The sequence below is a fragment of the Urocitellus parryii genome, unplaced genomic scaffold (assembly GCF_045843805.1).
Source record: "Urocitellus parryii isolate mUroPar1 unplaced genomic scaffold, mUroPar1.hap1 Scaffold_224, whole genome shotgun sequence".
Lineage (NCBI taxonomy): Eukaryota > Metazoa > Chordata > Mammalia > Rodentia > Sciuridae > Urocitellus > Urocitellus parryii.
In genome coordinates this window covers 203779-231031 of record NW_027552355.1, presented here as the reverse complement: position 1 = coordinate 231031, position 27253 = coordinate 203779, and the positions used below count along the sequence as shown (strand labels likewise).

Genomic DNA, 27253 nt, shown 5'->3' with positions numbered 1-27253 from the left:
TGAAGAGTATGCCTCCTGAGATTAAAAAAAAAAAAAAAAAAAGATGCTTCCTTACACAGCATTCACCAGGTGAACTATCAGAAATCCCAGCAGAACTGTGAAACACAGGACATGGTCATAAGCTTAGCGAGGAAGAAAAACTGAAAGTCCTTTTTTTTCCTCCCTCATAGATCTACTAAGGGCAGATTACGCCATCACAGTAGAGTTTACAGACCTTCAGCAACTTTACCTCTCAGGTCACTAGAAAAACTGTTTCTCAGACAAAATGATTATATTAGGGTGGAGCTTCAGCAGTGATTGGCAACTGGTCTAGATTCCCTTCTGTTTGGAAGCAGGCAGCTAAAACAGATGACCTCATGATCTCCAATTATTTTTATTTTTACCACAATGAACTATGAACTATGTACCTTTGATATCTATTTTGACAGTTAGTGTTCATCTTCTCTCTCTCTCTCTCTCTCTCTCTCTCTCTCTCTCTCTCTCTCTCACACACACACACACACAAACTTTATAAAATTATTTAAATACACAGAGATACTTTGGTGAATTACTCAAAAAAAGAAAAAATCAGTTCCCTTAGTAGGCAAGATCATCTTTAAGAACTCAAATAAACTGGTAACAAAACAAAAACACATAAAGAAAAACAGAAATATTACAAATAGAAGGTCTTTTATTTACATAAAATTAAATTCAAAGATAATTCAGATGTAAACTTGGCCATCAGCCTCTACTTACTAGTTAGATGAAGTAGCAATTGATTCTAAGATAAACTATTCATGTGATTAAATGCTAGACCAGAAATCAGTTAAACAGAAAGACTCAGAGAAAGGAAAATTCAATTAAAAATGTCCAACTCACTAAAAATTATATTCTCTAAATTTAAGCATTACTTCATATCACTAGTAACTTACAATTTATTCAGAAAATAAGTTCAATGGCACAGAGCACACTCACAATCACTAGGGAGGATGGCTATGAATAGTACCAGGCAATCCATACTGTTTACTTTTTCCCTTGCTACTTTTTTGATTTTTGATTCTTTTTCTTGTCGTACTTTTCCTACCATCACCACCAGAGCATCTAACCTTGCCCTCAGGATCCTTAAAACCAATGACAGGCAGTGCCTCGCTTTCAAAAGGTAAGTTCAAAAAGGACCTTCAATGCCTGAATAGGAAATGTGCTGTTTCTTCTACCAGAGTTTTGCACATTGCCGTGTTCTCTTCTTTCACAAAGCTACTGCCTGAATTAAGGTTTTCCTGTTCTAATCCAACAAAATAACAAATAGGGATTCTTGCTTCCTGCACGTTAAAATAGTTAAAAACAATATGCACTTCTTATAGTGCACAACCACCCCAACAGCCTTCCTAGGAACATGTTACCGATAGTGTGAAGTCCAGAGCCCCATGCCTGGTCTAAACCCTTCCAAGTCCTATCAGACTTTGGCCACCAAGAAATAGCAGACTAGTGAGCTGTTCCTCATCCCCCCAATCCTATCCTTTCTTGCTGCTTAATCAGGGCTCATTCCACACTCAAATTAACATCCCTCCCTGCTTCTAACTGCCCCCAGCCTTTCCAGATTTCAAGTCAAATCATTCTTCAAGGCCTTTATGATCTTCTAATCTTCCAAGTACTTATAACACTAATGGTGTATAATATGTGTTAATTAGCCACTTTTGATTTTAAAGTTAGAAAGGACTTTAGAAATCTGATCTCTACTTAACCTTCAAGCCTTAATTTAAACACCGATGTCCTGTCATTCTGTACTTGAATGAATGTTCAGCATCCTTAGATTCTGATCTGTTCCTGCACTCATAAGTATACTGCAACTTTATATGCTGTTTCTCCTTAAGTCTGAGTGTCTGAAGTACAAGGGTGATAATTTAATCATATTTATGGCGTGATGATCAGCTTTAGTATCTGCCACAAAGGAAGTGATCATCAAATGATTAACAAATGTATATAAAATGGATGGGAGGGTTGGTAAGTGAATAAATGAAAGAATAATGAACTGACTTCTTTGAAAAGAGAGCCTATGTTGCTCATCTCTGGGTTCAGAATAACAGATGTTTATGTTTGTCCAAAGATACAGAGCTGATTAAGAGGATGAGCACACAAATTCCTAACTGTTAGCTCAGCTGATCTGCAAAGAATTGTAATTCTTACCTGTCACTATAATCGTGACTTTTATTAAATAATTTGACTTCCACGTATATAAATTTTATTTCCCTATCACAATACTAAGATCCTAAAAAGTACAGACCATTTAAGTGTGCATTCTTCAAAATGAAGACTAACCACTAGTTTATTAGAGAAGAAAAAGGTATGTGGGAATTATATTAAAAATCTGATTTAAAGAAATACACATAATACATTTCCTATTAGTCCCATAATATTCAGAGGAATTTACTAAAATATATGTGAAAGATTTTAATATTTACAACTCGAAACACACTAGTGGAAAGCAGGGATCAACAAACAAAACCCTAGAGGTTTAGCTACTACACTAACAACTTTTTGAATCTTTCAAAGCATACAAATATTTTTGAGGAAACTTCAGAACCCGAAATCATAGCCCCCCAAATGAGTTGATCAAAATACAAAAAAAAAAAAAAAACCACACTGACATTAAATCCTCCTTTGATGAAATTGTTCTATGTGTAGAACACAGAACATACTATACACTCACCCCAAGTTCGTCATCATCAGAATTATCAAAGATGTTGTCTAAGTCATGCAGGGAAGGTGCTAAATCTGTCACCTGCGTAAGGCTACTGGAGCCAGCTCTGCCAGCTGCATTATCCTGCCGGACATCTATAGGACAGAAGGCCAAAGAAACATAATGAGCAGCTCCATCAGGCAAGAAGAAGTGAGGAAAGGACATGGATCTCAATGAACATGATCTGCTTGTGATTTTTCCCCCTATAGTTTTAGTTAAATTTAGAGACAATTATTTCCAAATATGTTCATCAGTTTTGAAAGGAACTGAAAAACAAACTATAAAAATATATTAAAGATGAGATCAAATCATTGCTATAATAATAAATATAATTTTAAATTGAGACTCATCTCCCTTGCATTTTATTTTAGCAACAATCCAAGTGAGGCAAATAATCATTGTACACACCTGTTTTAGTAGCAGAACTGAAAATAGACATGGCATTTTTCCCATCAGGCACCGGCGTGGAATGACCTGGTGTAGTGACATCCTTGGTACCAAATCCATCCTCTGACTGTATAATAAATTCAGCCAAACAAAACACATGAACACCAACCCAAAGTGTGGAATATGAGGGAGAACACAAAGAATTAGAGGGTAGAATGGAATTTGTTATGAGCACAAGTATGATAAATCATGGTCTATGCAACCAAAGGATACAGAAGATATGTCTTTGCTCTGGAATTTAAACAGAACCAAGAACTCCCCACTGTCCCCTCAATCTTATGGGGTAATCTGAGTGAATCAGGGGTTTATTCCTCAATAGTACTGGTGGCAACTGATTACAGACCTGCCGTCGTGTTAACAGCTGCCTTTACCAACATTTTAGACACTGAATTATAGATTAAGCCTTCTGGATCTACACAGATCCTTGTAAAAGAATCTAAAAAACATTGCCCTCAACTATACTGGCCTCTTTCAATTGTCACTCTTCTTCTCTCGAGAATCTTTCTTTAAATGGCCCAGTATTTTAGAATGTCTTAAAATTTAAGGTTAAAGACAGCAGAAAGACCCAGTACTCACTTGTATGACAATGAAACAGTAAAATTAATACTCGGAGTCTATGGATAGTGTTGACGTTAGTTCAGAGAATATATAGGTATAGCGCTTAGCACAGTAAGCATAATAGGCGCTGAATAAATGGTAGGTACTATCATAATCATTCTTTCTTTACATTTTGGGTATTTGGGAATAATATTTAAAAAGAAATAGGCAGGGAGCATAGGCCAACAAGAATTAGCATATGAGAAAACATGCACTGTAGAAGCTATAGCCTGGAAAATATGCAGCTTCATTTATGTTCGGCTGACTTTTAAACAAAGGTAAGCCATGACATAAAAAGGAACAATACGCTGTTCAATACAATAGTACCAAGAGCATGAACATGGGGACATAGCAATCAGGCAAGACTACCTCGAACATTATGCCTCAAGTCTTCCCACACATGTTGCACTGACAGAAATAGAAAACCACACCGAGCTATGTTCGCTCTGTAGTAAATGGTACCTTATTCTTTTTCAGGGAATCCTTCTCTGTCCCTTGTTTGCATTTCTTATTTGCTGTGAAGATGTATTTTATGTCGCCATCTTCAAAGGTATATGGGTCATTGACTTCTCCCAAACTGTCTCCAGGTTGCTGTGACAGAGGCAACGGGTCAAGGAAGTGGAGTGACTGCATCTGGGGCTGCTTGTCTTGCCAGATTTTAAACCGTTTGTTAGGTTGTGCTAAGAGTCTAAAAGGGAAAGTAAATGATAAATTGAACAAGATAAACAAAGTAAAATGATTATTTTAAAAGAAAAGAATTTATGTTTTAGAGGATTTTCAACAAAGCTTTTTAAAAAACTAAAAATTCACCTAAATTGTGATTTTTCTTTTCAAGATTACATTGGCAATTAAATAAAATTTAGCAGGCTTCATCAAGAACATGTCATTATCTCCAATTCCATGAATTGCACTTAAAAACAGTTCTCAGGACAGAGAACCTAGGTTCAAATTTTCTCTGCAAAACCCTAGTCTTTCAGTTATAAAGTTAGCATAATAATATGGCTGTGGTAAAGATTAAATGAGATAATATTAATGTAACATAAATACATAAGTGTAATGTATTAATATAAATAAAGTATTTAGAATAATGGGTGGTTCAAAAGTGTTAAATATGTTATCACTAGATGTATAATACATACCTAAGGGCATGCAAAGCCTTCCTCAAAAGTGTCATCATACAAAGACAGCAATATGAAAAAGTTTCATAAACATAAATTCTTTGATAAGCAAGCAGCAGACCAAAAATAAATTAACATATACTGAGTATATTAGAATGAAACAGAGACCTTCACATGCCAGTGTGTTTAAATAACGACACGTGTGCTAAACCTCATGAAGGACAAACTATTTTCAATATGCAGAAATTAGAACAGTTTAATTGGGGGCCTGCTGGTTCAGTGAGGAAAGATGAGGAGAACCCTGATTCTGGGAGCACCCCTGCTGTGATGCCCAACAGGTAGGTGGTGAAGGGGTTACCTTACCTTTGCAGTGCAGTGCTCTCTGAGTTCACCTCCATTTTGGCATCACATCTCTCACCCTGGAGCTCTGGAGGCCTGAACTCAGCATCATCGCTGGCTGGGAGACGAAAACTATGCCACCATTTATCTGATGACTCTGGGTTTGAGGGCCTAATCCCACAATATAAGGCTGTCTCGCTGACCTCTGCCATCAGAGGCAGTCTTTGGCCTACGAGGACAGTTCTGTCATCTAAAGTAGACAACTGCTGAAGTTCTAGCCCATTTCCATAGAGGGCTGGATTCACAGGGACAGACGGTGGGTCCAAACTTTCTGTTTCCTGACCTCGTGGCTGAGGGCTGAGTGTTGGTGGCAGAGGGGAAATAGGGGAATGAGGTGAATCCATAGGATTCAGATTCATTTGCTTGCTTGTATTTCTGGAAGGCACGGCCATTTGCTTATCATACTTCCGACTGCTAGACACCTCTAAGGAGGAGTCCATCCCTGCCAACCCTAGCTTCTGTCCCGGTGTATCCTGTTCCATGCATAACTCTTCAGCCACAGACGGCCGATGATGAAAGGGTATCAAGGGTCTCTTTTGCAACTTGTCTCCTTTTTCTTGTCTTTCTGTTGTTTTGTGCTTAGAAGAAGCAGGAGGTGGTAAAGATGAAGATGATGATGGTCCTGCACTGAACCCTGGTTGAGACATTGTGGGAGGTCGACTGGGTCCTACTGCACACCGTTTTAAAAGTTTATGCCTAAAATAAAAGTTAAAATGAAGTCAATGATACATCGATAAAAATAACTGCATCAGTATAACATAGAAAAGAGATGCCTTTGACAAAGTTATCTTTTATGCAAACACTAGAAGACTTAATATGTTTAAAGGCTTCTTTCAGGTTTTAATTATGTTTACAATGACTAAAAACATATAATACAGCCTGACAGAATGTGAAGCATCAGTATGTACAAGCTAAGCAGGTAAAAAATGTACTTAACAAGAAAGGTAAATTGTTAATATGCTTCTAACAGCTACAAAATTACTGATTTGAAAAAACTCCTTATTGTTTTAATTTGGTGAGGGCCTCATATAATCCACTCTTAACAGTATGTTAAAATCTTTAGAGTCACAAGATTGTCTGCTCAGAAAAAAACAAACAATTTTCAATTTCAATTTTATAACATCACTAACTTTCACACAGAATGGTGTGTAATGACTTATAGTGTTTAAAGTTGGAAATGAAATTAAAACAAATCTCCCTGTAAAGTGTGAAAGTAAAATAACGAGGGTCCATTCCTAAGAACATTTAATATGATAAATATACTAAAAATCTTATCTGCCCACTATAACCAGGAAAAAAGGAATAGATGACAATTTTGGATCTTACCAGCCACAGGTTAAAATAAGACAGAAGTAAAAAGTTTGTAAAACAATATACTAATGTAAATGGACGAGCTAAGCAAGAATACAAGTCTGCTCACATCCTAACAAACTTCTTGGCAAGCATGGGTGTGAGAAATGGTTGAGTAAGGACCTCCCAGATGATGCCAAGTTTTAATCTGTGCAACAAAGTTATATAGCAGGTCAGCAGGTTCCTCCCAATGTATAAATCATTCCCAGGGAAAAAATGTAAACTCTCCTGTGGTGTAGCAGTAACTCTCTGAGGCCACTAGGGTGGCATTAAATTACTGCTGCATCACACTAAATGATGCCCTAGTGGGCAGTAAAACGGATTTGTGTGGCATAATGGGATGGTTTAGTGGGACAGCAGGATAGCTGCCCTGTTCCATAAGACCATTAAACAGTGGGAGGAGTGGACCATTCCACCGCTTGGGTTTGGTAATCCTGCAGCAAATAGTGGACCATTCCACCGCTTGGGTTTGGTAATCCTGCAGCAAATAATCTGAAAACACTCTTGCCAAAGTCTCTGCTTTTCTAAAAAGATAAAATTAGAATTCCTGATTTTGAAGGTTATCTAAGCATAAGGCTGTAGATAGTTCACCCAGTGGTGTACACTAAGCAATAAGGATACAGTACCATAACAGGTGAATGTCTCATCAGAAAATACCTCCAATATAGCTTCTAGAAGTACTTATTTTAAAATCTAGGCTCTAAAAAAAAATCTTTTACACAATCTTTTTCTGATTTGTATTTTCTCAGCATTTAACAATTGTAGTCTAATATCAGATAGAAACTTTATGGCAAACTCTTCAAAGTAAGTATTTTTGTAAAGCAGATAATTTTACAAAGCAGGTTCTTTCAGCTGTATTAAATGATTCAGTTACATTGCAAAATGGTTAGAATGAGGAATGTGCCTGTAGATAACAAACTATCCTGTCAAATCTCCGAGTACGAAAGAAACCTCATAAGAGCAGACAGCAGGAAGATCAGGTCAGAAGGCACACTGGTCACTGGGCAGGAAGAAACAAGAGGCAGAGCCAGGCAGCAAAAAATACATGGTGAATAGAAGAATGAGGAAAGGATAACAGTAGACATTTCAAAGGGAGTCACACAGACTAGATTTAGAAAACGAAAAAGAAAAAAAAAAAAAAAGACAAGTGATTAAATTTCTAGGCTGAAAGGCATGGGGGTGTGTGAAATGTTGGCAGTAAGGGACCTGGTATGTGGGAAACAGACATGTTTAATATTAAGGACCTGGGGACCAAATCCAAGGCCCTGTGCATGCCAGGCCAGTATTCTACCACTGAGCTACATCCCCAACTCCAAGAATATTTAACTATTGTTTCTTTTCTTTCTTCCATTTTTTGGGGGGTGAAGGAGTAGGGGACAGTGGGTAAACGGGAGAATAAACACAGGGTCATTCTACCAATGAGTTTCATCCTCAGCTCTCCCTCTTTTTAAAATTTTTTTATTTCGAGACAAGATCTCCCTAAGTTGCCCAGGCTGGGCTTGAGCTTTCAATCTTCTTGCCACAGAGGTCTGCTGAAATGAAAGGCATATACCACTGCGCCCAGCCCCGAGGATATTTCTTAATAGCACCACCACGAATACAAAACTAGAGCACAGATGAGAAGTCAGGTCTAGAAATAAATATTTGGAAGTCAATGGGATGGTGGCCCTGATATGCATACATCTATTTAAGAAGAAGAAGAAGAAAAAATAAGATCCAAAGGTATACGAATCTGGTGAAGAAACTGATCAACAATCCAGAAGAGCACCATCTATTTATTTATGCTGATAAGTATCCCCAAAATAATTCAAAGTGTGGCTACTAAAAATGTGAACTAAATCAGTAAAAAGGGTTTTATTTTTAATGTGAAAATCTAGATTAAGAAAAACAGCAGGAAAAATAAGATGAAGGCAGAAGTTACATACACTATAATTTATATTCTATGTACTTGCTCAAGGTGGACCACAATATGGTTGTGAGCTGTCTATAAATCAATGCTAATAGAAAAATACTTTTTCTCACACAATTTACAGCAGCCTAGATAGAAAATAAAACAGATATTCAGCTGCAGCATACCATACTTATGCTAAGACCAGAGAGAGATCCTCACATGCTAACAGAGGACTCTTAATGTGCAATTTCTTTAAAAACATCTTCCTAGAAAATTAACTATGCATTTCATTAAGCTGATACAACACCTTTCAACAAGAGGTTGGCTGCCAAAGCAGAGCTTAATAGGAGAATCAACATGAAGGGCAGGGGAGAATAGGAAGAGGTGTCAAATAATTCCCTTATTTTAGTTACACAAAAAGGTTTACATACATTCTTAAGGGGCATATGGACCATCTCCCCATTAAGAACTTTTCATTTAAACTAGAGAAATTAATGGCTATACTCTAAATATACTTAACTAAACTTTTCATAAATATTTAGCAATGCCTAATTTAAAAATATGTACTTTAGAAATAGAGCTGTTTTAAATTGCTCAGTAAGTGAAAAAAATCAAGATGTGCTCTAACAGTCAAATGAGCTGGTGGATAAGACTTAAATCCACTTTAAAATTTTAAAAACTCTCATGAAAATCCATGGCAAAATATTTTACTGCCACAATAAGTGGTAAGTCAAGGGACAATCTACAAGGAATGCAAAAATTTTCTAGAGAACAATTCGGGAGCCTATCCAAACTTCTAAATGAATGAGCACTTATAATGCTATGACTACAATTTTAGCTTTCAGCAGGTGCTACCAAATACCTGCCATAGTCATTCTAAAACACTCCCACTAACACCAACCTTTTCTTTTAGTACAGAAGGTAATAAAAATTACCTAAAAAATTCTATTAATTTAAGCCAACCTGTTTTCAATATGTATCTCCATTTTAAAATTAATTAAAATTTCAATATGTATCTCCATTTTTAAATTGCTAGGGAATGTCTTGCCAAACTGATGCCTTTAGTTTTGAAGCAGCTCACTAGAAGAAATTAGTGGGAACAATGTGATGACAAGGCCAGTTGTGTCCAATAAGCTCTTTCTGATTCCTGACAATAAAACTGTATCACTTGCATATAAGACTTTTTTCTTCCTTAGTCAAAAAGGAAGAAAATTTAAAACAAAACAAAAAGACAGAGAGGATTGGTAGGTAAGGCCAGGAAATGAACCACGAACTGTGCCTCCTTCTCTTGGACCACAGGGTTTGCCTTTTTATTACCCACCTGGAACAAGAACAGCTGACTCTTTGGGTTGGATCCACAAAATCCCAGGTAGCAGGATTGTTAGCAGGCTCTTCTTCAAGAGTTGGAGTTGACATTTGGCTCCTCCTAAAATGGTGCAAAATATGACTTATGTGTAAACACTGAGATAACACACTCATTACCCTAAGGAAAAAAATGCAATGCTAAAAAGAATTGAATACATTTCACACAGTCATGATATCCTGCTGATATTTTAGTTTGGAGCAACCATGTGGAGGGGGAGAACCTGCTCTATGCCCTAGAAGCAGAATGGAAATTATTCCTATATACGTTTAATGCACATTTTAACACAGGTGATATATATAACCATTAATATATCAGACATTATTAGCTTTTGCTTTTTTAAAGGTCACCTAAAAAAAGTCACCTAAATTATGTATGAATAGTGTTCTAAATTAATGTTTTCACAGCATCAATAAATTACATACACTCAATTAGATTGTTTAAATCACTCTTAAAACTCCTTTAGTACTTACTAGCATTTAAGGGTAGTGCTTTAGCACTTATTAATGTGAAATGAAAGATGGAAAAGAAAAACTTCACCCATGTGTTGATGATTATCTGTAGCAAATCTCTATTATTACATAATGAAAATAAGAATTTCTGATTTAGGTACAGCTGATAACTACAAACTGGTTCAATGATAGCTCTCTAGGGAGTTCTCTTGCTCCCCATTCTCCCTACCTTCTTGGGTGTCTCACTACCCCGTTCTGTGATAGTGATAGGAGACTCAGGGCTGTTAAAGTTGGTAGAGATGTAAAGTTAGTGATGATAAAAAAAAAAAAAAGATCATTTCTAAGTGACTAGAGATACTTCTTAAGCTCTATAATATGATATGATTTTCCACTACAATTATTTGAAATTTTATCTACTACATCTTCTAGAATCAATTCATTGGGAAATAAACATTTAGTATGAATTTGCTAAAATCCATGTTCAAAAGACCAGTTTTAAATCTGTATGTAAAACTCTCAACAGTTTTCACTTAGGAAACATTTAATTGACTTCTAAATGAGTGAACTTGTTAGCAGTTATTGACAAGAATGTCCATATTCATTCTTTACAAGAGAATCGAGACTCACTTGTTTACTTGAATTATTCAACAAAGTGGATATCTCACCCACATTAAAAGAGATATGAAACTCAGATTAGATTAACATAAAACTTGGCAAGTTGAATAGTATTTACTAGCTATTGTTGGTCATTATCATTGAGGTTATTAAAATAATTACCAGAAGTCTCTTTTTAGAATTGATTCTCCCTTTTTCCCCCCCAAAAAAATGTTATAAAGAAAGAAGGGATAAAGGAAGGAAAAGAAAAGGGGAAGAAAAGCTGGGTAGAGGAAGAAAAGAATATAGCTTCCTCAAATCAAAAAACAGGGGTAAAACAGCTAATACACACTCCTCAGTTCAATTCAGGTACTGTCGATTACAACATAAAGCAATACATGATAGTAAATTGTCAAAAAGGGTTATTTCCCTTTGCAATTGGAAAGCATTCATAAACTGGTATAGAAAGAAAAACCAAACCCACTGATTATTGTTCCTGACAGAGTGAATCTCTGAGTTATTTATGTTGAAAAGTGAAAAGGTAATATCAAATCAGTATCCTGATTTTAACATGTTTATTTTGAATTTCATTCTATTAAGCTTAAAAAAGATGAAACAACAATCCAATGACCTCTCAAATTTGGCCACACAGTACAGTGTGACTGACCCACTTTATGCAGCAAAACAGGAGATGGTCACTAAATCACAATCCAGACATAATCCAGAAAACATACTTGGACTGGGTTCTGTTGAGGATGCATTCCTTCCAGACTCGATGAACCATATGATTGTGGAGTTTTGGAGGAATCTTCCCCGATCTCTTTGGACTGTGCATAGTTACCATCCCCCCATCTTGGGAACCCAGGTGACTGGTAGCACTCTGCATAACTCCACTCTCTCCTGGAAAACAAAGACAACTTGGAGTGTTAGAATGTTCTAAAAATATCTCCTCATGCATAGACTGCTACTGTATTTAAAATACGCATTTTAATTGTTGAGAATCATATTCACTGTAGCTTTGTCCCTACCCCTGGCAATAACATCATAGATGAGCTGTGAGTGAAATCTGTGTCAGGGTATTTTGTTGTCCCCTTCTAACATTCTATTTCCCTAAAGGAACTGATTCAATCAACAGTCAAAGCCATCAGGGAATACACATACAGAGGCACGTACTGGATACAACTTACAAGGAAGGGCTCATAATTGCAATATTAAAGATGTAAATGTGCATTGATTGTTTTGAATTTTAAAAACCGAACACAGCAAATGTTTCAAGGGAGAACAAAGCAGTAGAGGGAGCTTTATGCCCATTTAGCAAAACTGGTTGTGTAACAACAGCACACAGTGCCTGAGAAGGAGAAAGAACTTAATAGCACAGGCTTTTAACAAGGTCAAATTTCAAATTTATGTGTGGAACTGTTTGTCCTCATGCCTGACACTATTTATGAAAGTTTAGTTCTAAAATACTGAAAAGGGTTGTCTTGACATCTTATGTCAGAGGATTAAAAATTCACTGGTTTCGCTCTAAAGTTCACTTACTTTTCCAACTAAAATTGATGTATAATCCACTTCTTTTCACTATGACCACTGATGATACAAGTACTGTGTGAGTATTTTACTACTTCTGCCTCATACAAGACAAATAGTAAAGTCAATTTCTAATGTTAAATTATGATTTAATTACTTTCACTTGATTAAATAAATATATTGTGGGTTTTAGTCTCAGTAGAACAATGATACAAAACATCTTGACAAAAACAGTCCATTTAAGCACTCTAGAAAATCTCCACTCCTATTTGAAAGAGAAAGATGCAATCTTATAACACAAACTAAATATTCTTTGCATCAATGCAACACAACCATTACTCACGGCTGAATGGTCAGGCCTGGCTCTGCTTTTAAAAACCAAACCAAACCTAAATGTTTACATTCTAAAGAATTAAACCCCCCCAAAAGTACTATTATATTACATTATATTAAGTGAGATCAATTAAAGGAGACAACAAATTTGGTCTTTCATTGCTACCTTTAAAGTTTTCTGCCTTGGTTCATTGTGCAACAGAATTCATTTCAATTTTATAATTGGTTTTCATGCCTATTACACAAACTAGGCAACTGAAGAAACAGAAGTAGATAACAAAGTCCTCATCCCTACACATCTATAAAGCAGCTAAAGAAGCTACATTCCCACAGTTTATGAGGGAGTAATTTATGACCCCAAAAGGAGAGGCAGAGGAAAACAAGCAACAGAGATTAAAGCTGGGTTAGTGCTTTTCAGTAGCACTTAATAACCATACTGAACTGTGGGTGCTATCTTACATAGAATTAAGGCTGTACTACAAGCTGGTAACTGCACATTGAATGTTGTTACCTCCAATTACCTCCATATATCAAACACAAGAGGCAAGTGGGTGCACCTATCCAGATAAGGCATGAGTGATTTCACCAACCATTTGGCCCTCTTATACCCCTGCTAATCTAGGAGACCCTCAGCCATTTTAAGGGGTAAAATAATCCATTCTATCCTGTATCTAAGAAAACACAGCAATGTTTAATGTTAGAGTGACTAGGATTCTTCTTGATGGTCCTAATTTATATTTTCAACATACTGTTACTTCAAAATAAGGGGCAAATTCATTTTAGTCAAAGGATATCAGAGGCTGAAACAGGAGGACCACGAGTTCAAAGCCAGCCTCAGCAACTTAGGGAGGCACTAAGCAACTCAGTGAGATCCTTTCTCAAAAATAAAAATATAAAATAGGACTGGGAATGTGGCCCAGTGGTTGAGTACCCCTGAGTTCAATACCTAGTACCCCCGCCCAAAAAAAGGGTATCAGAACCTTTTATTTCTCCAAGGCCAGCCATAATACCCTACAAAAAAATTGGGAGGGAAGGAATTTGAAGATTTAGAGTTATGAAGCCCAAAATGAAACCCACCATAAACAAACCCTCTTCTTGTTGAACTGTGAAATTTAGAGTTCTGAACTAATCAGGTCAAGGCAACATATACACATCAATTCTAGTTGAATACAATTTTACTAAACACCTGACAAACAGATAAACAAAAAACTGATAAACTTAATAATGTTGTGCAATTATTAAAATCCAAACTGTGATACAAAACTAAAACTTTTCAAAATACTAGTAATTTTGGAATTTATATAAATGTCTTCTCTATAATAATTATTACAGAAGATTGTATAAGTATTTTTACTTTTTCAATTTAAAGTAGCCATAATAAAATATTAGATGACAAAATCCTTTCACAAGGGATCATCCAAATTCTCTATTATATTAGACCTGTATGTACACTCATTCCTCTGAAGCCATGGGACTGTTTCCTAGACCCAACTCACATGCCAAAATTCACGGGTGCTCGAATTCCTTATATTAAAATGAAGTAGTGTTTGCACATAACCCACACACTTAAATAATTTCTAGATTACTTAAAATGCCGAATGCAATGTAACTGCTATGTAAATAATTGTTATACATTATTGTTTAGGGAATACAGACAAAGGGAAGAAAGCCTGTATGTGTTCAGTACAGACACAACTGTTTTTGCTTGAGTATTTTCAGTTTGCTACTGATCGAACCCACAGGTGAAGAACATGCAGAAACAAAGGGCCAACTGCAAATTTTTTCCCCACCACCTCATCAAACAAATGGGCCTTTATTTATTTATTTTTTTAAAGAGAGAGAGAGGGAGAGAGAGAGAAAATTTTAATATTTATTTATTTATTTATTTATAATTATCAGCGGACACAATATCTTTGTTGGTATGTGGTGCTGAGGATCGAACCCGGGCCGCACGCATGCCAGGCGAGTGCACTACCGCTTGAGCCACATCCCCAGCCCCAACAAATGGGCCTTTAAAAACTATAACATAAATTAAAAGGTGGGGGGGAGCGGAGACTACATGTTGTCCATTTCTGTCTCCCACATGGTATCTGCATAATTACTTCCAAGCAATTTAATAACATGTGCTGCAACTGCAATTCTAAGTACTGCTTTAAATATTCTGAACTTTCCATTTGTATACTTCTATATTATTTAAAAGTACTTTCATGTACCCTACTTAATACTTCTAACAATCCTGTAAAGCATGTTTTAAACAGAAAAGGAAACTGAGGTTCAGAATAAGTAGGAGAATTAAATACAGTCATTCACCTTGAAAAATGTATGAGAGGACAATATCTATTCAATTACAAACTCTAGGGCTTTCCCTAAATATATTCACTAACCACAGACATTTACTGAATGCTCACTATGTAGCAAATTCAGCAATTACCATGTAGGCATATATAGTGTTTGAATATTTGTTTTCAAAGTTTAGAAGCCAAGATTTCATTTACTCTGATGTTCCTGACATCATGGTCCACATTAGATGCCCATAAACAATCCTATTTCAGCTCAAGTATGATAAGTATACTTTCCTTAGTGACCAAATTTCCAATTAAAATGAGGTCACTACAAAAATAAAAAAGTTAATATAAGAAATACAATACTCAACAAAGAAAGCAAAAATGTTCCCAACAATGATGGAAGATGTTTCAAACTGTCAAATTTTTTCATATGTAATTAATATTTATTAATAATGAAACATACAACTGACAGGACAAAGGTCAGAACTCTGAGGTGATACGCTAACTTTACAACAGAAAATATTATAACAGAAAGAGAAATGTCCAAGACATGTCCTTGGTTAGCATGGCCATCTGGGCAAAGATATAGATGTGTGTACAGAACGTAGGAGCAACAATCAAACTATTCAGTTAAAGATACAATTAATACATGCACAACTAAAATCCTGAAACTTAAAATATTCTGTTTCAAGTTTTTCTTCTCCATGTTGTAAAATCCCTAAATACTCTCTTACCTCCACCTCTTTCACCTGGAATCTCTTACCTCCATCTCTTCTACCTGGAATTTCTCGGTGGTGTTCACATGTTCCATGGCAAGGGAGCTAGTGCCTTTCTGGGATCTCTTCTACCCAGGAGACTGCTCAGTCACACTCACCTGTGATGGCCTGCTCTGGAGAGGTGGGAGGGGTCAGAGGCATCCCACAGTTACTTGGGTCCTTCACACTACCAAGCCCCGGCTGCCCAACTGTAATATGGCCTCCAGCAGTGGCAACACTCTGAGGAACTGGGATGTCATTCTGAGAGATCAATACAAAAGCTGAAGGGTAGACCATCCGAACACCACCTGTAAGGCAACAGAGTGAGGCCTGAGAAAGAGTTCACACAGGAAAGTCAAATTCACGATTCCTGGGGTTGGGGTCAAAGTTCAATGGGAAACTGAAGCGCTAACAAAAGCGATACGTTTAATTCTTTCCAAAGTTAATAGCTGTTTGAACATGCACTCCAACCTGATGATAATAACATTTAAAATACAGGGACCATGGTTGCTTCAGGCAAGATAACTACTCGGCACATACCACTGTGTCAGGAGAATAAAAAATAAGATGGAAAAATTACAGATTGTTCCTGATGAACCTAAATGATTATCTTTTAAATTAAGGAAGATGAAGAAGATAGAATAAAGTTCTTTGGGCAAAATATTTTCTCTTACCAACAATTACTTCGACTGCCACGGGAAAATCATCATCATATCCCAACTCTTCCTCTTCTTTCAATTCCTCTTTCTTTTTTAGCACCATCGGGTAGAAATATTGCCATTCCTCAATCAATTTGCGGGTGGCTGGGTCTGACATTTTATATGCTTGGCCTGTTAGCGTGCCATTTAAGCCATATGGACTCACCAGTACTATGCAGGGAGAAGAGAACAAGCTACACATTAGAAGAGAAATTCTGCTTATGTGTGATGCTGCATACATTGTAATTTTAGGATAAAGCACAATACCACTTAATGTACATTGCATTTTATTTCTTAACATCTTTTAAAGTATGACTTCTAAAGATTTCTTATTTTGGTATTTATTTTTATATGCCTCTCAAACTTACTTATTTTTGAGGAAAATCAGGCATTATATTATACTATCAAGTCTATCAACACATAATATATGTAAACTATCTGCATATTAAAGAACATACACATTTGATAATGACCTATACAATGTGAATACTGAATCTTCCATAACAAAAGAAAACTATTCAATATATAATGCCCTAAATCCACCAACTAAACACTCTGTGGTTACTGAGACTTCTTAAATATCTGTGGTAATCAGTGAAGAATATACAAATAAAACGTCTAATGACAGAAAAGGTTTAATATTCAGAGCTTGAAGTATAATGTTGACTATAATTTTAGTTATGACTATTTTGGAGGTCTGAAACAACTTAAAAACATGAAAATTTTATTTAACTCAAGATAAGGAATTCAAAGCCCTTCCATTTTCTTTAGTATTTTATCTTACTGTTATTTTCACTGAGTTAGACATGAAAATATAGTTGACATGTTACTGTAAGTAACCCAGTCAGTTCCTAGCCCCAGGGTATTTAACCCCCTCCCCAAATACTTTTCAGGGTATAAAAATTACTATTATTTTAATCCTAAGTTTTATTTTTTTAAATAAGCATAGTTATTGACATGTCCTTTTTGCTGTTTTTTTCCCTTAACAGTCTGGTGATACATCACATAAATCAAGAGAGGGGTATTAGTCATGAGAGATATAAACACCACCTATTTCTGGGGTCTTTCTGCTGTTCCTCAATGATCCAAATAGAATAAAACTACTGACTCCAACCAGCACTTAGTCAAGGGCCTTGGGCTGGAGTTGTGGCTCAGCAGTAGAGCACTCGCCTAGCAAGTGTGAGACCCTGGGTTCAATCCTCAGCACCTCATAAAAATAAATAAACTAAAGGTAAATATTATACATATATATAAAATATTATATATAAATTATATATAATATATATAAAGAGCCTTATTTATTTATTTTTTGCATTAATCTATGAAATTTTCATATTAATTTGTATAATTATGTTCAGCATAATTATATATAAGGCAGCACCTTCTACACCAACCATCTCAGGAACTAAGCAGGAAAATCTCTCTCAGATGTTTTCTATGATTTGAATATTAACAAACCACAAAGATTTAAAATTACTGGTCAATAGAGACCTGGCATTCCTAATATGATCTTTCCCCACTTACAAGATTAAAAGTCACTTCTCTCATGATTAGCAATTACTTCTGTTATTATAATAAATAAATTCTTTTATTTTGACTAATAAAGTATAAGAAGAAGACAGATTATCCTCTGCGACTTCATACTCAAGAAACCATAGTATTTAACTAAGTCTGACAATCCTTAATTAGCATATATTACATAACTTATAAGTGTACATTTTGAGAACTGGATTGTTTTGGATTTTATTGTAATTCATACATTAAAAAAAACAATTTACAGAAGGATAAAGCACATGTGTGTTTGAGTGGGTGGGCTATGGATAATAATTAGGACATGAATAAATGAGAATTCAATGTTCGGATGTATATTTTTTAAAAAGGTAACTCTAGGGCAAGAAACAGATTCATTTGTCAAATTAGGTCAGAATAGTATGTAAAAAAACAAAAAATAAAATATGAAAGCTAAATACTCTTTTTAGGCTGCTATAGTGATTAAAATATTTTAGTCAAGTCAGTTTAAATATCAATGTTTTAAAGATTATATTGATCTAATAAGCCTATTTCAAACAGATATCTCTAGTAATAATATATTAATACTGAATCAAAAGATTTTTCCATATGGCTCAACCTAATATTGTAACACTTTAAAACTATTACTAATAGAAAATTCTGAATTGCAAAGACAAAAATAAAGATTTAGAATGTTCAGTCAATGAAAAGGACATAAAGCTATTTTAGGATATCTAGGTGCTCAGGCTGAGAATTAATGAAAATATGAATGAATTAAGTAAAATTATTAACCAAAAACTTATTAACAGTGTAGCCCTACAATTAAAGAAAATAATTAAGATACTAACTGAAGAAACTATACCCTATATATCAACTCTAGAAATTTTACTTTTAGTTGAAATTTTACATACCAAGTTTAATAGTAATCTTTACTAAGTCATTATATTACTGTAACTTTGTTAACAAACACAGAGATGAAACCTTTTCATTTACAAAAGTTGTCAATACTCATTGGATTATATTTCTCAAATACTTATTGATTTATTTTGTTGTGAAATTCTCTACCTCTTATTCTTTATTACAACTTCACATAAGACCATGTGATATATACGATATGCTTCCACAAAAAGCTACTAATAATACTTACTTGTGAAACTAAGTTGTTCCTTTTTTCTTCAATAACTGACCCCTGTGCTTACCTTTCAAATGCCCATTTAAGATAACACCTCCACCTGCAAAGCCTTCTGGGGCAAGATGGCTATCCACTTGATGGCCTGGTGGTGGGCACGCCAGTGCGGGGGGGTGGGGGGAGACACCATAGAGAGCAGGAACATCACTGACTGCTTACCTTGAAATGGTGCAGGTGAAGACTGAGCCATGTGTATATGTTCCTCACTGATCAAATAAATTGGCTGATGTTGGGCAATCTCCACACTTGTGCATACATTACTTTCTCCATGAAGAAAAAATGTAAACGCACAGGACAAATGTTCACTAAAAAAGGAAAAAGTTAGAAGTTAAACTTTAAATTTTGGTAGAAAACAGGTGCTAGAAACAGAAACTACAGAGGAGATACAGTTCTACTTTACCAGCCATCCAGCACAAAGTTGACCTCTTGTCAACTGTGGACAACACATAAATTTCTATTTGATTATGTACTGATAATATAAGAAAATAATAACTTGTTCACAAACTAAACTAAAGCTGCCAGACAAATCTGATAATTTAGATATGATGCATTCTAATCTTTCCAAGATTACTGTGCAGTATGATCTGCATAAAATCTAACTCCTATGTCAACTATAAACAAAGATCAGGAAAAATCAAACATTTTCTACCTTTCATGCCTAGTACATGGAAGGTAGTTAAAACTGTGTTAAGTCAAATTATGTGAGAAAACTAAATTTAAAAGGCTTATTTACAACGACTCATGAACAAGATAAAAAGGCAAACTCCTGAGATGTCTGAACTGGCTCTTAACTGATTCTAGGGATAATGACAAAACAGTTGGCCTTTGGTAAAACAGAACAATACCATAAAATTTGCAAGTTTACAACATTATAATAAGGTTAAAACTGTTGATATAGAAACAGAAATTAAGAACGATGTTGTATATAATTTCCTAATACATAATTGTTAAGGTAATCAGTATCTAAAGAAACTGGTAATTTTATTATAGTTAATGTTTACAATTCACTTCTGATCACAAAAAAATTATTGAAGCATTCCACTTCTGTTTTCTACACAATGAGCTAAAAACTGATAAAAAAGGGAGTTTAGTAGAGAAAAATAATTTCCTTCAAACTTCTTAACTTTGGCCCTCGGCCAGGCATAACAAATCCCCATTCCTCAAAACAGCTCATAAGAGCACTTGCCAGATAAACCAAAATCACATTACTAAACAAGGCCAGGAAACCACCATTTTAAAAAATCATCTCTAAGAAGTTGTTTCTGTTTAAAAGTTCTTTAATATATCATAAAGTATATTCTGAGTCCTACTCATCTTTAAGTTTTATTTTTAATGTAAAATAATAACGCTTTAAAGAAAATGTGAAATGAAAGTGATAAGAATATCACCCTATCACACAGTGATATATACATATTCTTCTTTGATACATATGTTGAAATACTGACTTTTTTGGTTTTACTAGAATAATGTGAAATTTCATCAATAGGACACACGCAGTCTTGGTATGGGTATTTAGTATAGCCAAGCAATATAGTAGCTAAAATTGCGGGGGAGAGGCCGGGGTTTAAACCTTTGAAACCATACTTCGAAGTTTCAAGTTCAGCAAGTGAGGAAAATTTGCACATAACCTAAAGGTACATAGGAATCAAACAATATTAATAGTAAAAATGTTCTTCCTTTATGATGATGACACTAGAAACACAATATTTCCAACACTCAACATGTATAGTATATAATAGAACCAAAATACAGTTTTACGGATTGTGGACTGGCTAATCTTTTAGCTATAAATTTTAGCCAAGGATTTGAAATGACTCATCCTTTTCTATCCCAGTATCCTGTGTATTCAATAACTTATTTATAAGAAGCTGGTGGGAGTTCCAGACATGGAGTGTAGCTACAGATTATGTTCTCTATTATGCTAACCTGTGTGTGAAAATAAACTCAACCAACATTTAGCTATCAACTAGTAAATACAAAGAATGATGCAAGCACCTATTTTTAATATTGACAACTCTAAAAAAAGTTTAAAAGAAAAATGGCAAGTCATAATACAAATGTACCAGAGGCCATCAATAACTGTATACTTTCTGGCAAGTTACTGCATCTCTCTGACAATTTCCTTATAGATAATAAGCAACTGTTAGCACAGACCACCAGGCCCCCAGAGGTTCTGATTCAGGAGAATGGAGAGTGATGTGGGCTGGAGAGGCATTTCTAACAATTTCTCAAGCAATGCTGCTACTGTTCCAGGTCTAAGAACTACACTCACAGAATTACTGGATTTGAAAGTAACTAAAACCCTCTCTAGCAATTAAGTTCTATTTTTTTTTCCCAGTGATTACATGCAGTAAGAGGTCAGACAGAAATGACAATACTGATTCTAGGAAGTAGAATTCCACTTTGACCTAGCAATACCACTTCTAAAAATTTATGCCACAGATAAAACTACTGAGCAGTTTCTGATTACAACCCTCTCTTAATAGTCTGAATACAGCCAAAATAGCCATCAGTAGAAGACCTGTTAACTGAACTATGGCACATCCCTACAAAGTAATATTGTGCAGCCACTTAAAAGGAAATGATCATACCAACATGGAAAAACCCCAACAAAAACTGTTAAGAGAAAGAAAAATAAACAAGGTTCAAAATAATATGAATAATATACTTTCATTTTTATAAAATGAGAAAGGGGGGAATACATGCACAGGAATTTGCTTGTTAGTGACATTTTTTTCCCCCCAGGAACAATTCACTTTAAAAAGCCTAGTAACACTGGGCTGGCTTTGGGGAATGAAGGAGCATGACTAGGTGAGAGATAATTTACAATATTCTGTATTGTTCAATGTGTGGCCACGTTACACAGAGAGCGATGGAGGGAGGATCAGAGGAAGCATCTGACTCCGTCCTCGTGCAGTGTGCTTGCTGGCCCATTAGAGGAACCCATGATACTTCAGCTTGTCATACCTGGCTCTTGGCTAAGATCATCACTGATTTTGATTCTAAATCCAACATATTGGTTATCTGATCAGTAAGCCATCAATATCTTTATCCATGGCATTGCTTCAAACAGTAAAAACGATCACACCACCTTATGATACACGTTGGGAGAAAACTCCCAAGTTATAAATTCACCAGAGTGTTGTCACCCATTTACTTTTTCTTGTCCATAGACAATATCTAAAAGATATGCCACATCTTGATAAAATGAAGTTAGATAACAATCATACTTCTCTGTTCTAAAAAACCTATCTAAAAATCAAATTCAGGTGGTTTTATACAAAGTCTAGCTTCTCCTACTTTACATAAGACAAAAATAGAGCTAAAGAGTTTAGCTTATCCAATGACACATTTAGAGGCACAAGTGGATTAGCCTTCAAATTTAATGTTCTTTCCATTAGTTAGTTCATGTATAAACACAGTTGTTCATTTAAATTCCTACCAACTGATATTTTATATTGGTAAAATGAGATCAGATTTTAATGAACAGTGAAAATAGGGAACTCTACAAGTATAATTAAAAGCATATGATGATGTATAGAGGTATTTTAGAGTTAGAAGATAAATCTTTATTTCCAATTCCTTATCTATTTTTGCTGCTTTTCACCAATCACCCACTTTAACTTGAACCTTTTTTAATCACTCAACTCTGTTTCAGATACCCTCATTATTTGAAAATTGAAAGGGTCTTTTAGAGATTACCAAAAAAATCAGCCTCTAGATCAGAGGAAAGGCAGAGTATGAGCCAACAGGTCCAACAAGTTCAGAGCACAGCTGGGCAGAGCTTGGGTCCTCCTCAGCACAGTGTTCACAGTGCATCCAAGACTTTCTACTTTAGAAACACTGCTTTGCTCCTATACAATACATCCTCTCATCAACATAAACACACACTATGCAATTTAAACCAGCCTCTGCATCAAGTCTACTATCTTCCCTTACTGTGGTAGTACAGATGATAGTACCAAATGATTATTCAGGATCAAAACAACATAAGTTCACTCCAACTAAAATTGGAGCCTTGCTTTTTTTTTTTTTTTTTTTTTGGTGGCAGTGCTGGGGATCAAACTCAGAGCCTCCTGCATGCTAGGTAAATGCTGTACCACTGAGCCATAACCCCAATGCCAGCCACGCTTCTTGACAAGGTATCACAGGTTTTCTCAACACTGATGATTCTCTTCTCTTTACTCAGCAAGTCCTGTCTGATTGAGGTAATTACTCAACTTCTTTCCCACTTCAAACACATTTGCAATTAAACCCTAATCTCACTTTTCCCCTCCATTTGCTTCAGTAAAATCATCCAAAAGAATGAAAATAAAAGGTAGAAAATCATATGTTACACGAATCCTAACAAAAATAATACTAGTTTATAGAAATAACAATAAATAAAACATGTTTTAAGCTTAAGTTCAGATTTTTAAAAAAAACAGGAATTCAACGGGAAATTTAAACAATCATGAATGTATTACATATAGCTTTAAAATATATGAAGATTTTTTTAAAAGATTAAGAAGAAAGTAACAGATTTAAAATTAATATTTAATATATTTTCCTCATAATTTAATAAGCAAGCTATTAAGAATACAAAAGTTTAGAATGAGAAACATATATACATGTGTGTATATGTATATATATGTTGGCTTTTCATAAACAGAGAAACAATTCTCTTTCCAAGAACACAAGAAAGGTCTCTTAAAATTGAATGGGTAATAGGACCCCAAACAAGTCTCAAATTTCAAAGAAATGAGGATATCATATATGTTACACACTCTCTAAAACAGTATGTTTTAGATAGACAGCAATAGCTTAAAAATAGGTTAAAATAAAATCCTTTTGTTTGAAAACCTAAACATGTACTCCCTAAATAAATCATAGGTTACAGAGGAAATCACAACAGAAATCACAAAACATTTAAAACTAAATGAAACCAAAGTAATACATGTCAAAATCTGAAATAAAACAGTACTAAGAGAATAATTTACATACCTAAATGCTGAGGAAAAAGTCTAATAATTCAAATCAAGAAGTAGAGAAACAAAAAAAGTATAAACACAATAAAAAAGAAGGATGAGAATAATAAAATCCAGTCTGACCTGACTATAACCATCCTGGGCAGTGACCATAGCGTCTGCCTGAGTACCCCACTAGGCTTCCCAGGCAGGTCCCCAGCTTACTGTGAATGAAGGAAGCCATTACTTCAGGTAGTGTGTGGAGCTTCACCACCAGACCTTAGGGCCCCAAGTGCCAGGAATGTGCCTGATTGACTTCTTTGATAGGAGCTTGAGATAAATCAGGAAATTATGACTTGAATGAAAGTTATTTTTGTCCTGCCGACCATACAGTTCCCATCCCTCTGACTCAAATTGGGGGAATACACTGAACTTGTGACCATCCTAGACATTTTTCTCCCAGTAAGTTCCCAACAAACTGCATTCTGTGCAATCTTGTATCTGTCACCTCTCTCTGGTTTCACCTTCCACCTAAAGCAGCCAATGGCCCCCCTCCTTAGTGAGACCTTGTCTTAAAATAAAAATTATAATAGGGTGGGGATGTATCTCAGCAGTAAAGTACCCCTGAGCTCAATCCCTGCTATTGCAAAATAATAAAAAATAATCATCCATCCATCTCAACACCAACTAAGAAGGGTTCCACAAACTTCCTAGACTTGCTCAATTCTCTTATTCAAATTGTTTCAACAAATGACGTGATGGATTAACATCAGCAAATCTGATTGTACTACCATGCAGTAACAGATGAAGGAGAAAAAAAAATCAAAAACTTTATCAATACATAATGAAAAAAATATCAAATTTCAAAAAGATTGATAGTAATTATTAAAAATGATTCTCTGGAAGTTGGGAGTTGAAAGGAACTAACTTAAACAGATAAAGTAATTCTCTTGCTGACTGTTCAAACTTTAGAAGGATCCTCTTTTTAAAAAAAATGGAACTAGACATGGGTATTTAGTCTTCTACACAACACTGTCTCAGATGTCCAATTCAATGCAATAAAACAAGAAAAAAGTGGTATGAAAATCAGGATGGAAGAAGTAACACTACATGTATAGATAATAAAATTCTCTAAAGTTCTCTAGGAAGATAATTCCCAGACTAACAGCACTAAAAAATAACTTAAAAGTTCATAAGGTTGGTAGAAGCAAAATCAGCAGCTGTAAAACAAAATACTTACAAAACAATTGAAAAAAATATACCCCATTAGCAGTAGCAAAAAGAACTGTAAGATACATAGAAAATAAATCAGTACACGACATTTTATTCTTCTACAGAAAAATTTACAGAATATTCTGTTGAAGAATAAAATAGAAGATATAAAATCTTTTAAAAGATTCAACATATTCTTTGATATGAAGTAATATCATAACAACCAGGAGCTCCCCCTAAACTGATCTATAAAGTCTACACAATTCTTATCAATATATCAGCAAGTGGTTAGATAAACTGATTCTAAAATATATACAAAAGAACGCAATCAAGAAAAGCTGTCATAATTAGAAGGAAAACAAAATGAGAGACGTAACTTACCAGTATCACTAATATTTATTATTAAACCATAGTGATTGTGAACTCAAAAACCCAGTAAGCCTCAATGCCCTGTCCTACTTACCTTTCGGACCAAATTGCCTATTAGTCTCTCCTCTGTTCTCTCCATTCTAGCCCAATAAGCTTTCCACTACCCTTAAAATGACACAATCACTATTTAAGCTTGCTGTTCTTCTGCCTGGAACTCTTCTTCCTAGGTATCAATAGAGCTCTCCCTCTCATTTCCTGCACGTTTTTCTTAAATGTCACCACATCAGCAAGGCCTATCTAACCTTACCACATAATTTAAAGTCACCCCCACAGCTCCCTTTTTTATTTTGCCCCTAGAGAGCTCATCACTTTCTTTTTCTGGTACCTGAATCACATGCTCAGAGGTACCATGGATCTAAACTTGTTTATAAACACAAGGCTTTCTCTGCATCATGTTCTTTCTAAGATACTGAAACAAAGGGAAATAGAGGAAAAGAGGGAGAGGAAAGGGAAGAAAGAGACAAAGAAAAGAAGAAAGTAGGAGGAGAGAATGACAGAAAGAAAGGGGAAGTAAGAGAAATAAAAGGAGGGGGGGTAAGAGAAGGAGAGAAGAGGAGGTAGGAGGAGAAGTATAAGTCTGTATATGTCTGTGAGTTGGAGATCAACTGAACTTTGTTTTTCAAAAATCACATCAGAGAACATAACGATAGTATTGGAACACATTCATATTAAGGATTTTAAAAGCAAACCAAATGCTGGGATAATTATTTTACAACTAATACACACCTGGGCTTATTTTTGTTCATAGAATGTCATTTCAAGTGCCCTATACAAATACCATTGACAGAGAGGTGATCATACAGCAATTTATTAAGCTTTTTTTCAAATAAGAAATTATTTGAATATAACATGACTTAGGAAAACTTATTAATGCTTACACCCCTTCACAGTAGGTGCTTTATTATCATATTTCATCTTTGATCTGAGCATCAAAGATCTGTTTCTTTCAGAATCAAACTAAGAAAAAGGCCACTGAAATATTTTGTTTCAAAAGTAACTCCTTGGTAAATATAGCACTATCAATTATGAGTAATCAAATTTCCTGGCTCCTGCCTCATAGACATCAGGGTTTTAAATAACATATTTATGTTTCTCTAAAGTAGGAATCATGAGTTATATAAATATGAAAGGACAATGACTATAGAAATTTCTTCTACTAGTTGAGTGAGTAGCTAGGCAGAGCAGAACCCTAAACCCTCCCTGGCATCCTGGAAGGGAGGTGAACAGGAAGCCCTGGCTCCCAGGGCTGGTACACTCTGAGCTCCCTCTCCAGCCTCCACAGGGCCCTCTCTGTCATTCGATATCATGTGTCATTCTGTACCCAATACAATGTAAAGAATGCCATGTTTCTATAAAAAATGACCCAAATCCATGAGAAGGGGAGGGCTAGCAAGATAAGTTCTCCTATAATTTATAAAATATCATATAATCTATCTTACTGTC

General features: G+C 35.2%; 1 protein-coding gene across 1 annotated transcript in view; it reads right to left on the bottom strand.

Annotated features, from left to right (window-relative positions):
- LOC113180938 (mediator complex subunit 13L) overlaps nucleotides 1-27253 on the bottom strand; it is a gene marked incomplete at its 5' end in the record, with an annotated part of 267867 nt that overhangs the window by 43892 nt on the left and 196722 nt on the right. The window contains 9 exons of the mRNA XM_077794521.1: nucleotides 2687-2811; nucleotides 3125-3230; nucleotides 4223-4448; nucleotides 5242-5973; nucleotides 9840-9944; nucleotides 11662-11827; nucleotides 15947-16135; nucleotides 16502-16696; nucleotides 19383-19528. Of these exons, the coding sequence (XP_077650647.1) occupies nucleotides 2687-2811; nucleotides 3125-3230; nucleotides 4223-4448; nucleotides 5242-5973; nucleotides 9840-9944; nucleotides 11662-11827; nucleotides 15947-16135; nucleotides 16502-16696; nucleotides 19383-19528 (1990 nt within the window). The remainder of the gene's footprint in view (nucleotides 1-2686; nucleotides 2812-3124; nucleotides 3231-4222; nucleotides 4449-5241; nucleotides 5974-9839; nucleotides 9945-11661; nucleotides 11828-15946; nucleotides 16136-16501; nucleotides 16697-19382; nucleotides 19529-27253) is intronic.